At 51.8% G+C, this 13,900-nt stretch overlaps 2 protein-coding genes across 7 annotated transcripts in view; both read right to left on the reverse strand.

The window, feature by feature from the left end:
* The window catches only part of SMIM41 (small integral membrane protein 41), a 5,322-nt gene extending 2,519 nt beyond the window's left edge, over positions 1-2,803 (reverse strand). The window contains exons 1-2 of one of the 3 annotated variants that reach the window (XR_005652637.1): positions 512-833; positions 155-200 (exon numbers count right to left, since the gene is read on the reverse strand). Coding sequence is in view for 2 of the 3 variants with exons in the window: in XM_039862108.1 (XP_039718042.1) it covers positions 1,184-1,462 (279 nt within the window). In the remaining variant the exon portion in view is untranslated. Of the gene's footprint in view, positions 1-154; positions 201-511; positions 834-884 lie in introns of those variants that run through there. The other 2 variants (XM_039862108.1, XM_039862109.1) reach the window with 2 other exon arrangements.
* Positions 2,804-3,479: 676 nt separating this feature from the next.
* Positions 3,480-9,727, reverse strand: ATG101 (autophagy related 101). Of its 4 annotated transcripts, none has more exons than XM_039862105.1 (4): positions 9,601-9,727; positions 8,945-9,073; positions 6,218-6,545; positions 3,480-4,172 (listed from the first exon to the last, which is right to left on the reverse strand). In XM_039862105.1, the coding sequence occupies exons 3-4, from the start codon at positions 6,467-6,469 to the stop codon at positions 3,768-3,770; spliced, it is 657 nt and encodes a 218-aa protein (XP_039718039.1). In that variant the 5' UTR covers positions 6,470-6,545; positions 8,945-9,073; positions 9,601-9,727; the 3' UTR covers positions 3,480-3,767. The 4 variants fall into 4 exon arrangements, with proteins under 4 accessions (XP_039718039.1, XP_039718041.1, XP_039718040.1 ...); XM_039862107.1 differs by lacking the exon at positions 9,601-9,727 and adding an exon at positions 9,351-9,441 and having other exon boundaries at positions 6,218-6,476; XM_039862106.1 differs by lacking the exon at positions 9,601-9,727 and adding an exon at positions 9,351-9,441 and having other exon boundaries at positions 6,218-6,540.
* Positions 9,728-13,900: the final 4,173 nt, after the last annotated feature.

A 13,900-nucleotide genomic window follows, 5' to 3' on the forward strand; every position in this document is an offset into this window, starting at 1 on the left:
GAGGCACCCACAATGGACAGCCCTGCCCACAGAACCCTGCCAGGAGCCCCTAGGTACAACACTGAACAGAGGAGAGGGACAATGAAGTCTTCCTTGCCCAACCCCTGTGGCTCTGCCCAAGGTGGCCGTGGCCGTGGCCTTGGCCTGGAATTACCTTGTCTTTAGGCCACCCAGGCCGGTCCCTCCAGATGGCTCCTGTCCTTGGAGAGATAGAGGCAGAAGAGTCAGATGGAGCCCCCACAGCTGGGAATCCTCAGCCCCAGCTTCCTGGAAAATGTGTTCCTGAAGCCCCCCAGCTGTTAGCAACCTTTCCATCCACAAACCCCTCCCCCCACAAAGCTCCTTGCTCCAGGCCACCTCTGTCCACCCCCAACCTGAGCAGGGACTGAGGGAGAAGGCCCCAGCACACCTCCCTATGCCCCAGAACCATCCAGGCCCCTGGCTCTGTCCTAAAACAGGACCCACACTTCCATCCCTGCCTCAAAAGGAAGGTCACCGTGGGGAATCTTACTCAAAGCCCTCCAGAGGCAGGCTTCAAGAAGTGGAGGGGAGGCTGAAGAAACCAAAGGCCAAGTTGTGAGTTTCTGTCACAATGCCTCTCCTCCGCCTCCCAATGGAATGGGCAGTGCTGGAGCACCACGGAGTTGGGCCTTAGTACCAGGTAGGGCTGAAGCAAAGTAGGGCTGGCATGGGTGCAGAGAAGAAAAGCTCAAAGTACACTGCGGCTCCTCCAGACGCCTCTTCCATCCGCCCTACCTCCCCCGCTCCCACAGTTACACAGTGACATCTGTTCTAGGAAAAAAAAACTGGAGGGGGAGGTGGCCACTGAAGGAGAGTCGATTGGGGAAGTGAAGGGCAGTATCTTCCCTCAGATGTCTGCATACCTGGGGCAGCTGCAGGCCCCACCCCGGGAGTTCCAGAGCCGGGAGCCAGAGGCGCTGAAGAGCTGCTTCTCCGGCTGCGCCCTTCAGTACAGAGGTGACCACTGCCTGCCCCTCCTCCTCCCCCTATCGCACCTGTGCGGCCCACCGGTCTCAGTCTTGGTGAAGGGACCCGAGCCTTCGCTCCGCGGCAGCCGTCGGCATATTCCTGGCCGCAAGGGAACCCGGAGCCACCACCTTGCAGTCGGGCGCCGAGTCTGAGGGCCACCTGGACGCTGCGACCCTCGAGTGTAGCCAGGCGCCTAGGAGTCATCGTCCTCGTCGCTGCTGGCGCCGCTGGGTTCCGCCTCACCGGGCGCACGCCGCTCACGGGCCAGCAGTGCAGTCAGGCCCTGGGCGCGGAGGAGAAGGCTGCCACCCAAGAACAGGACCCCACAGAGTACGAGGAGCGACAGCACGCCCAGCACCGCTGCCTGCACGACGCGCAGCCCCTCGGAGGGCTCCGGCTGCCCCCCAGACTGGTTGCAGCAGGAGCTCAGCCAGGAGGCTCTGGCTGCGGGGCTCGCCTGAGAGCCGTTCATGCTACAGGGTTCGGCTGACCAGATGTGCCCAAATGTGTGCGGACCGACAGATGTGCTGGAGCTCCTGCTGGCGGGCTGGTGGGCGGGCACGACTGCGTTGGGGAGGGACCTAGGGGAGGATCCCAGGGGCCTTAGGCCCCCACCCCTTGCGCAGAGTACTCAGGCCTTTCCTAGACAAAGGGCTCCTCCAGTGTGCACTATGGCCCAGACTTCCAGGCCCGGAGTATATCCTCTTGTCCCAGAGACCCACACACCCACACATGCGAAACCGGCCCATGCACCCAACCAGTCAAACCCAGGAATCCTGTCCTAGAGGCTTCCCTCCTCCTTGGTAAAGGAAGTCAAGAGATACCATCTCCCTTAGAATCCTGAAAAGGTTTTCCGAACCCCACCCTAGGTGCTAGTTGGGGTGCTGCCCTCACTGAACAGGACACGGGACAAGCAAGGGCCATCCCCATTCCTGGGCTTTCTGCCCTTGGGCCAAAGCTCAGTACTGCTAGGTGGCCCAGGTGTCTACTGGAACAGGTGACAAATGAGCAGCCTCCAAGACCTGAATGATGAATATCCTTCCTCATCCATCATCCCCTTTGGGAGCCTCCTGGGGCCCGACAAGGCCAGTGCCTCCTTGGCCCCATGGCGGGGAGAGAGGGAGAGTAGAGAGACTTCAAGGCCTATCCCCATCTCTTTGCTCAGGCCCCGGAGGTCAAGGAAAGTTAGACCAATGGAAAAGCACAGATTCGAGTCACCAGGGCTCCAGTCCTGACCTTAACTAAATCAGTCCACTACCTCTGGAAAATCACAATGCCAAAAGGAATGGAGATGTTACTGTCCTGTCCACCAAAGGGAGCTCACTTCCAGCTGGGTGTCCCATGGCCAAGGTGGGAAAGTGGAGAAAAGGAGAAAGTCAGGTGAAGCTGGGATGAAGGGAAGACCCTCCTGCCCAGGTCTCCTGAAAACTCCTTGCAGCATCTTTGAGCTCTCTTTAAAATAAAATCACTGCTAGCAAACACCTGTATTAGCCAGTCCCTCAGAAGGGATTAGTTGATGGCCAGCTAGGAGGAAAATGCCCCCCAGACCACAGCAAGCCAGGTAGGGGTCACTCGCCATCAAGAACTTGCTGGGAATGGGCCTTCCCCATCTCCAAACCCCTGAGAACCTCGAGTTCTCCGATTCCCCAGAGATCAAAGGTAGGACATCAGAAAACCTGTCATGAAATATCACGTGGCCAATGGCGGCTTGGAATGAGAAAATGTGCAAACACTTCCTGGTCATCCTGGCTATCTACCTGCTCCAAGACCATGGGCAAGACCTCCCCACCCCAACCATTTCTCCACTAGCACCCCTCCCTACACATAGTTCATTTATTCTTTTAGAACTGACTCAGGATGTAACCAAAAAGTATTGTAAAGTATGGAATAAATCAATTAAAAGCGCACAGTGGAGTTCAGATTTTGAGTATGCGTGTGTAGAAATGAGTTTGAGATGCCGAAGCAAAGTCCTAACAACCAGAAAGAAAAAGCCCAACCTGGAAGAAGTGTCACCAGATACCAGTCTCAAGCTGGCCTGTCACTCTCCAGAGAAAGAAACCCCTATCAAATGAGCTTTCTGGTGCATATGGGGGCCCGTGTGTGCTCTAGGAAGACAGAGAAGACATTCTTCAGGGCCATCATAAAGCAAGACCACATAATATAAAGGTATGTTACAGCTTCCTTAGGAAGGGAGGAGAAATAACACGGTCATATCTAAAAGCAACAGATCCTGATTTGTGTCTTCATTCAAGGGACTGACCATGGTCACACCTGGTTGGACATTCACATAAGCTGGTGAATGTTGGACATTCACCAGCTTATGTGAATGTCCAACAAAGTACAAATCGGTCAGCTTTAATTTATCTTTAATGCCATCTACCCACTCCCCTCACCTTGGAATAATGCCCTCAACACATACCTGTGTCCTCACAGGTCTGCCAGAAAGTGTTAATGTTTCAGGGCAGAACACAAAGCAAGAGAGAGATGGCTCAACCTAAACTCACAGTCTCAACTTTATTTGCCATCCTAGTGATGGCACTTCTATACAATGAAGGAAGGGGGACCCCACCAGGGGTGTGGTGAGACAGTGTAAGCCGGACTTGACCGTCAGTGAAGGTTACAAGGATGACCAGAGACTGGCAACCACAAACCAAGGAAGCCAGGGGCTGGCCCTTCCAAGTCCATCAAGGACCCAGGGCAGGTTCCAGAGCCCCAAGAGCCTAACAGTACAATCCCCAGAAGCCAAGGTCTGCGAGCCATCAAGGCCCCAGCAAGGCCTAGAGGGCCAAAGTATCTTTGATGAGCCTCCGCATGGTGGTGGTGACTGAGGTTCCCAGGGCATCAGTGATTTGGAAGGAGATTTTGTAGAGGTAGGGCTGCACGTCCCGCAAGCCTGTGTCAAACACGTTGTCCACCTCTGACTGCGTGGGCATCTTGGGCAGGTACTCATGCCGGTTCATCACCTCCACAATGTTGATGATCTTCTCGCAGAGCTTTTCACCCACTTTCTCCCGGCAGATTTGCCGCTCCTGCTCCGTGGCCAGGGCTACCACATGCACCTTGACTGTCCACACTTCCCAGGGGATACACTCATCTGAGAAAGGCCAGCGAGACTTCTTCTTCTGGTAGAACTCCAAAGACATCTGCCCCAGCCCATCACCACCAGAGTTGCGCAGTGCATCCTGAGGAAGAAGGGGTAACAGATGAGTAGGCCAAGACAGGAGTTCTCGCCCTGTGAGTGCCTGCTCCCTATGCCTCAGGGAATAACGCTCTCCTAGCTCTATTACTTCTTCAAAGAGGGCATGGAATAAGATTTAGAAAGGGGAAAGGGATTTGGGTGATGTGACACAACAAACTATCTGCCTAAAATTGAGTGGTTCAAGCAAAACAACAAAATCTGTCTCCTAGCCTAATTCCTCCAGCTTTGTTCAGAACTGATGTTTTTTAAGCACGTATTCTGGGCCAGGTACATTATACAGACAACCCCACTCACTCCTCTCAACAATTCTGGGAGGTAGAAATATTACCTCCAATTTATGGAGGCAAAATAGGGCTCAGAGTTAACTTATCTTGCCAAAAGTCACAGGCCAGTGAATGGCTGCGCCAGGGTTTGACTCCAGATTGTCTGATTGCAACATGCCTGTTTTTCATCTTTACACAAGGGAATCTTCCTCCTTCCACAACCCCACTCCCTTGGCCCCCATCCTTCAAAACGTTCTCCAACGTCTCCTCCTCCCCAGGCAAACCCTATTTGCCTTTTCCACTGCCAATTAAGCAATTTTTCTATTTCATTCATTCAATAACAACCTAAACTCATAGTCTCTACAGAAAAGGAAGGGGGCAGGAGTATAAAGCCCAATGATCCTTGGACCCTTGATTAGAAAGAAGGAAGCCAAGGAAGAGAAGGGGGAAGGGAGAGGAAGGACAAACCAGACTTGGCTGCTTCTCTCTCTTCTCCTCTGAGAAGCAAATGTGACCACCAGGCCCAATAATTCTGCCTAAGCCCCTTCCTACTCCCATGGTGTGTGGTGGCCCCACACTCCTCCTAGGGCAGCCGGGACCCTACAGCACCTTTCCATCTGAGTGAGAAGATCCAACCCAGAGAATAAAGGTCCTTCCCTCAAGTCCTGAACCACTCATAAGGAAAAAAGTCTCTCCTTCACGGACAAACTAAAGTCACATGACCTTGGCCAACAGTAACAATGGCTAACACCTCTATAGTGCTTCCTGTGTGCCAAGCTGTTTCAAGCATTTGACATATTTGACTCATTTATTCTTCACAGTACATACACCTTTGAGGTGGGTCTAATTATCATTCCAATTTCATATACAAAGAAACTGAGGCCCAGAGGAGTGGGAGCCTGGCTCCAGAGTCTGTGTTCTTAACCACTATGCTCTACGTGAGTACCGCTGCCTTCCCTGAAGGCGGACTGGGAAACTCCTATGAACTCGCTCTTTCTGGGCTCGGAGGAACTAGGGAAGGGAAAGCTGTGGCCCGGGAGGGTGTCCACACAGTGCCCGGCAGAGCGCAGGGGTTCTCCGAGCATCTGAGAAACAGAAGTCAGAGAGACAACCCTCCTCCTCTGACCCCAGAGTTGGTATCTTTAAAATAAAATTCCCTTTGTTACTTTAAAATTTAAAAACACACACTTATAGAAACGGTGAAAAACTGTAACCTTGAATAAAGACAAAATTAAAAATTACACCCTCATTCCCAACTCCTGAGGTGACCACCATTAGCTGACCGGTATGTCCCTTCCACCTTTCTCCATGCCTACACAGGCATATAAAAACATGTGCCACACTGCCCAAAGGGATGCTCCACTTGGATGACAATGACCTGAGCCTAGCAACCCTCCCTCTCAGGCAGCTTCATATGGGAAAGGCAAACATAGAAGCAGAGAGAAGGTACCAGCAGAGAGAGCTGTGGAGTCAGAGAGAGAAGGTCAAGACCACGGGAGCAATGATGAGCCTAGGGGACCTGACTGCCAATTCGGTGAGGGCTTCCTGCTCTCCTTCTTCCCTGGTAGTTTTATGAGCTCCCTCTGCTCCACCACCATGCCCCACACACAAGCCCTCCACACCCCGCAAGGGGCTGTGAAGACGCCTGTTCCTTAGACCCTGAAAGAACCCACACATACACCCAGGAAAGGTAAGACAGTCCAACAGCAAGCTGGGGTAGAGGGGCATTCGAGGTCCACTTGCCGCCGACTGTGCCACAGCCTACCTTGAACTCCCCAACAACCTTGCGCAGTGCACGGTCCAGCTCCTCGGAGGAGACGCGCACATAGGTGAAGTCGATGAAATCACAGTCGACATCCTGGGTGCCCACGGTGCCGATGGAGTAGGTACCCTCCTTCTTGTAGTGGAACTTGCCCGTGCTTCGGTGCAGGAGCACGGTGTGCAGCACGGCCAGCATGGCCTCCTCCACCTGCCGCCCCTCCACCGACACCTCCAGGACCTCCGAGCGACAGTTCATCCTGCAGCTAGTGGCCCACACCAGGATGGGGGACAGGATGAAAGACAGGGGCGCTTCACCCCACCCAGGAGCTGCCCTGCAAGGGGAGCCAGGTCAGAATGCTGATACCTTCTGAATCATCCGTATGTGACCTGTTCACTTACTTCCAGGCCCAGCCCAGTCCCTGCCTCCATAGCCCTTCTCTGCATTTCAGCAGCACATACTATAAGAGAATCCTAGACTTTGAGGATCAGTAAGGGGGAGAGCCTCAAAGTTACCAGGCCAAACCACCACCCAAGGCTTGAATTCCAGTACGGTACTCAGGGCAGCTTACAGCACATGCTTGCTGTGCAACACCTGTCAGGCACTGACCGTTCAAAGACAAGCATGGCCCCTGCTCTTGAGAAGCTACTCGGATTGCAGATAAACATTACCATACTAGTGAGAGTGCAAGATGAGAGTAAGAAATGGAAGACTGGATGGAGTCTGATTTCCTGGGACCTTGAATGACCAGGTTAAGGCATTTGTACTCTGTCTCGAGGGCAGTAAAAAGTCAATGCATCGCTATGCCTAGATCAAATCTGTGTATCGGAAAGTTAAATCTGGCTGATGGGCAAAGAATGGCTCTTCAATATTATGGGGTCACAAACTGCTCTGAGAATTCAATGAAAGCTAAGAAGATTGGACTTTAAAACCTGACTGACCATGCATATACACACCAAATCTCACATACTTCCAGGACCATCCACAGACTCTGAGGTAAAAACTTGCCAATTTAAGGCAGAAAGGCTGGGCAAGGAGTCCAGTGAGACACCATTATAGTAGTGGCAGTTACAGAGGCAGCACAATGGATGTGGGAGGAATAAAGTACAGAGTGTGGGGGTTTTCATGTCCAGCTCTCCCATACCTTGCTGTGACCTGAAGCAAATCACACAACCTCTCTGTTTTCTTACTTGTAAATCTGGATTGTTGTAAGAATTAAATAACACATGCAAAACACAGAATAATGGTTAAGAACAGTGATACTAAAGCCAGACAGCCTGGGTTGGAACCCCAGCTCTGCCAACTGCTCACTGTGTACTCTTGGGCAAGCTGCTTAATTCCTATGTACCTCAGTTTCTCAAATCTATAAAAAGGGGACATTAACGATAGCTACCTTGAAAGGATTATATGGAGAAGTGGATGAGTTAGCATCTCTAAAGCACTTAAAGCAGTACCTGGCAAGTAGTAAACACTCAGTATTAGCTGCTATAATTACTGTAGTTTCTGCTGAGAGATTACGCAAGGTTACATGACTGCAATGGTGGAGGGAGTGGGAAGAAAAGGACAGACTTGAGAACTAGAATTTAGTTAAGCAACTGAACATGAGCCCAGAGAGGAAACATTCAGGTTTCTCACTGAGAGTGTTTAGCTTACAAGCCTACCCTTCCAGGGAATCTACTACCTCTCGCAGCAGACCATTACATCTTTAAGACAGTTCTATTTAGTTATTCCTACTACTGAAGGAATCTCTCTTAGTCTTCAAACCACTAGTCTTAGTTTTGATATCAGGAGCCATACAGAATGTCATCCTTTTTCCACAAACAATCCTTTCAGATATTTAGAGGTAATTCTTCCATCACCCCGTGACCCCTTCTACAGGTTAAAGGTCTCCAGCCACCATAAACATGCCAGCTCGATGTCACTGATCTCCTCTGGGTCCTGACAGCTCTCTTCTAAGTTTATTTCAGTTTGTCTCTATCCCTCTTAAATAGTGATATTCATCACTGAAAACACAGGGCAGCAGCCAGACATCAAGCTGGCTCTGCCTCTCCCTTGGCAATCGGTCTGGGTCCACCTGTACTAGCAGTCATCTTTTCACAGGTCTTATACTGTCCTGTGTCTCCCACTAAGCAGACAGTTCCTTAAAGACAGGGACTGTATCCTATTCATCACTGAAAACTCAGTACCTGGAACCTAGTACAAAGTTACTGCTCAGTCCATCCTGACCCAGGAATTCCAGGTCTTTCCAAGGGTTGCTGGATTGGTTTCTCCTGCACTCTTAGATCAAGGATTAGCAGGGCTCTCTTGTTCATTTCTGCCCTCTAGTTTAACTCCATCCAGCAATTTCCTATCTAGGGCTCCCAGCTCTGGTCCGGCTCCCCTTTCTTACATAATTTCCCCCTCTGGTGTCCCCCACAAACCTTCAGACAGGCCACACATCTCTTCGCTTTCGCCCCCAACCCAGGTTCTTCCCTTGTTCTCAGCGCTACTCTAGGCTCCACTCATCCAGGAAATCAGCTTCCTTCCCCAAACAGCCACCTTTGGTCTGTGATAAGCTTGTCTGTTTGTTTCCTCACCCTCACCCCCGCCTCCAGTGAGCAGGTTCTCCAAAGCAGGGCCTGGGAAGTCTCGTCCCTTGGTACCCCCAAGGCCCAGGTCTGCAGAGCAAAGGGGCAGAGGCTGACAGATGCCTTCTCAGAGCCAGGCTGGAGGCCAGAGCACCCTCATACCCACCTTTCGCGAACAGGCCGACGCGCGTCACTCAGGCTCTGATCATCCCCTTCCTGCTCCTCCTGACAACTAGGTACGATCTCCGCAGAGCCTCCCCAACCTCTGCGCGGGCGATCGAGCGCAAGAGATGGACTGAAAGCAAAAACAGAAAGCATTCGGCTCGGCATCAAGAGACTCAGGCGGGACGCAAGAAAGACTTCCAGCCTGGGTCCCGTTTTGCCCAGCACCACTCTCCGAGAACCTCCAGTTTGGGGACCAGGGAAGGAGCTGACTCCGCTCCGCAGAGGTCTCGGGGGCGGCGCCCCGCGCCCCGCCTCGGAAGTTCGAGGCGCTCCCTCCCTCCCGCCGTCTCAGGGAGCGCCCGCGCTCGCCCAGGAGAAGGGGGCAGGCAGTTAGAACTGTCCCCTACCTCCCCGAACGCGGGAGTCACGTAGCCACGCTGCCCGCGGCGCGCCAGACCACCACGGTAGGAGGTGACACCTGCCCCGGAAGCCCGCGCCCCGCCCCTCCGAACCAGACGGCTCCACCTGCTCCAGCGGCCACCGACCGGGTCAAGCACGGCTGTCCGAGCCTTGACGCCAGTGCAGCTTCACAGATCGTTTTATATTCACGCGAGCGGACAAATATAGTCATAGACTGCTCTGTAATTTTTATGCTACCTTGTTCTTGATTATCTCTAGGATTTTAAAATTTGATGGTGAGAAGGATCCCCCTCTGTTGGAAGAGTCCATTCACTCCCACCACCGAGAATGTTGTTGTGTTTCGGCTGGAACAACTCACTTCCGCCATAGAGACGAGAGGCAAGGAGAGGCCTAAAAGCTCTGTGCTGCCTCCCTAGGCTGAGAGGAGTCATCCACGGCGAGCCCGCCCTTAGGGAGGAGACATGCCGTACTCAGAGGCCTGGGCGGGTCACCCATCCCCCTAGAAGAGGGGCATGCCACGTGGAGAGGTGCCCTGGAGATGAGCCCAGGCCAACGTGCTGCATGACGCTGAGTGGATGGCAAAACTTTATCTAGTGCATAACAGATAGGATTCCTGAACCCACAAAAGTGCTAGAGAAAGGAGCTTAACCTCGAGGACTCAGTTATCTTCATACAGAAGCGCAACTTGGTACTTTACCTTGACCGGTCTGGTGACAGTTCTTGTAAGGCTTGTGATTCGGCCATCGCCTCTGTGTGTTCCTCTTAACTCCTTCATCCTTTCTGATCTCTAAACAGGAGCCGTTGTGAGATCACGAGATAATTCACATGAAAAACCTTTGCTCACTGTACAGTGTTATACGAATATGAGTGCGTTTTTACTGCTGTGTAACTTCCTGGGAGCATGTTTGGTTTTCCGTGTAGATTGTAAGCCCGGGGCAGACAGGGATTTGTCAATTACTCTGTTAATGCCCACAGAACCTGACATGCCCCAACCCCAACAGGAAGCACTCCTGAGTTGTTTACTTGGGGATTAAGATGCTCATTTTCCTAACACACACTTTCCCAAAATAATAATACATAACCTTTATTGAGTAGAATGGAAAGGGCATGATTCTAAGTGGTTTATATGTTGATTAATACTACAAGAAAGATAAAGAAATCGATGTTGGGAGAGGCTAAGTAACTTACCCAAGGTCACTAGGTAAATGGCAGAGTCTGGGGTTCAAATGCAGAATTCCTTACCACTACAAAAATTCTCTGGTTTCTCCATCCTGACCCTCCCGCACACTACTACCCTCCAGTACACTGTCCCCAACACCTGCCTCTGGTGGAGAAATGCCTTGATAGTAGCGTTTGCCAGTTTTCTACCCTGGCCGATTTCAAGCTACAGGACATCACTGAATGCAGAATCCAGAATGAATGAACGGTTATATTTTGATTATCAAAGGTACAATTGGTTCTAGAGTAGCAGTACCAGCTGGCTCCAGCATACAGCTGTCACCTACCTGCCCTTTAGACTTCCCTTCTCCCACCCAGTTCTTCCAAAACCCCCTACCTTACCCCCAATTCTGGCTGACCTCCCTACCCCATCTGTTCCCTATCTCCTTCCTTCCTCCCTGTAGTTTTGCCCTTGTGCCCTTGGTCTGGTTCACCTCTGTCTCAGGTGCTGATACCTCTCCCCTGGCAGACTTAGAGTACCCCCAGAGCCTAGGGAAGGAGAAAGCTGCCAACTTTTCAGACCAGAAACTGTTTCTGGAGTCTGGACTTAACGTGGAGGGAATCAGGATAAAATATTAAGAGGAGAGGGTCTTTGAGAAGCCAAAGGGGAGGTTAAATCCCCAAGAGAGAAATCAGAGCCTAACTCCCAGAGACTGCAGTGAGTGAGAGTAGTGACTGACCTCTCTCTACTCCCTGACACACTCTGGCTTAGGGCCCTTCAATGCCACTATCCTGACATCATTGTCATCCCTACTACCAGTCACTGAGCCTACTAGGTACCATGCCAACACTTCATGTGCACTGTTGTGTTGATTTCTCCAACTACTTTTGAAGGTAAATACAATTCCCCCTCAATTTACACATAATGATACTGAGGCTCAGGAATATGTAGTGACTTACCTTAATGGCTAATTTTATGTGTCAACTTGACTGTGCCACAGAATGCCCAGACATTTGGTCAAATGTTATTCTGGGTGTGTCTGTGAGGGTGTTTCTGGATGAGATTAAGATTTGAACCCAGTAGACTGAGTAAAGCAGATTGCCTTCCCTAATGAGGGTGGGCCTCATGGAATCATCCTAAATAGAATGAAAGGGCTGATCCTCCCACGAGTAGGGGGAACTCCTCCTACATGACTGCTTTCAAGTTGGGATGTTAATTTTTTTCCTCCCTTCATAATCATACTGAAATATCTGCTCTTTCTGGTCTCGAGGCTGCCGGCATCTGGAACTACATCATCAGCAATCCTGAGTCTCCAGCCTACTGACAGCAGATCTTGGGACTTGTCAGCTTCCATACTCACATGAGCCATTTCCTCATAAGAAATCTTTTTCTACATATATTGGTTCTGTTTCTCTGAAGAACCCTGACTCATACACTTGCCAAGGCCACACAGCTACTCTTTCCTCATTCTATTAGTCGTTTTACCCATTCTTGTCCCTATTCCAAAACTCACCCTGTCCATAGAGTCTTTTCTGCCTGAGGGTGAGACCGAGCCCTCTAACGTCTCTTGTCTCAGGCCTAGATGCTGGCCAAGGCTTGCTTCCTCTTACCTCCCTGAATCCTTACAGGGCAGTTCTCATTATACCTCAGGCTCTGCGTCCTACACCTACGTGGGTAGTCCTGTCAGGGAGGAAAGGTCTTGGCCAAAAAAGTGAGACCATGTGGGATGAATTCTCCCATCCTATGCCACTACTCCTGATGATCAAGACATAATCATTCACTCATTCCTTTATGCACACATAGGTAACTGTCCACATGCCAGGCCCACGTCATACCAAGGTAGACATGTCACAACCTTGACCCTCTGGGAACTCAGCGTCTTACAGAGGAGATGCACCAGGAGATACACATGGGCAAGAGAACACGACAAGTGGTATGAAAGAAATGGCAGCAGATTTTGCAGGGCTAGAAGGGGCCAGGATGGAGGTGACTACCACCATTCTAGAAAGCTGTCTGTGGCTTGTATAGAAAGTGACACAATCAGAGTAAAGAGGAGTCCCAAGCCATCCCTTAGCAAGTCGAGAGGTGACTGGGCAGCAGAAAAAAAACTGGGACAGCTGCAGAGAACACAGGATAGCAGCCTGCGAAGATGCATGGGAATGGGAGGTTGTTGATTCTGGGAAGAAATGGGGCTTCTGGGGAGGCTTCCTGGGGAAGAGGAAAGAAAAGAGGTTGGGGGAGAGATCTCACTGAGGGCTAAGGGTGGAAAATGAGAATTCTGAGGCAGGAGAGGCAAGGACTTCTCAGGCAGAGCTCAGAGCCATGGCAACTGGCTGAAGCCCTCAGAGCCAGGCTTGCAGCAAAGGCCTGTGGAGAGACCTTGAAGGCCAACGGAAGACCTTGGGAGTAGGCAGCTGGCTTTGCATGATGAGTGTGGCCTCGGATGGCCCCACCCCATCCTAGTGCCTGTGGTGCCTGAGGGAGAGAGAGCTCAGCCCTGAAGCTGGCCCTGCAGGCCACCCCCAGCAGCTCCAGCGCTGACCCCTGTGGCGTCACGGGGAGTGACTCAAGCCCCAGCAACAACAATGAGTGGGACTGACGTCAGGCTGGGAGCTCCTGACGGTGACCAGCCGGCTGGGTAGCCAGCACCCTGCCTACTGACCCTCTACCCAGGTCAGGACTTGGGGGTGAGGTGGACCAGCTGTCCCCTTTTGACATTGCCCACTAGGATCCTGGGCAGGGGCTCCGCTACCTCCCACCCTTTTTGGGATGTCACTCCTGGCCTCGCCTCCTCCCAAGCAGAGGAAATGGCTGGGCGGATGACAGAGTGACAGAGAGCGTGAGAAAGAGGCACCTCCCAGCCCCAACCTCATGAGGCAGCCTCTAGACCTGTACTGGGCTGGGAGGTGGCATGTCTGCTGCCTGTTCTCCTAGGGGATGTGGGGATTTGTCCTCCTGTGTTGGAGAAGAGTGGTGGGTCTCTTTCTCTGGGAAGGTTTGTGTCTCCGGCCAAGTTGGGGTGGGGGTGGGACTTTATTTCTGTATTAATCCCATAAGGGTAAGGAGCCCTCTCTCTGTCCTGCCAAGTCTATACATCTGTTCCTTTTGGGAACATGCGTGTATCTGTTATTCTTTGGGGCACAGGATTCTGTGTGACTGTCCTTGCAAAAGGAAAGTGCTGTTTACCTATCATGGTCAGGGAGTCTATCTGTCCCTGGGGGCTGCTTTTCTCTCCCAGGTTTTTCCTTGAGCCAGTGGCATCTCTGTATCTAAGCTCAGAGTATCTCAGTTACAAGAGATAGAGTCCAGGTCTTCTGCTTGGCTTTCCCCAAGACTAGGCTCCCTAGGTGGAGGCCCCTTCTCTCTGATGTCCCTGAG

This window comes from Pteropus medius, unplaced genomic scaffold (genome assembly GCF_902729225.1).
Source record: "Pteropus medius unplaced genomic scaffold, Ma_sr-lr_union100, whole genome shotgun sequence".
Taxonomy (NCBI): domain Eukaryota; kingdom Metazoa; phylum Chordata; class Mammalia; order Chiroptera; family Pteropodidae; genus Pteropus; species Pteropus medius.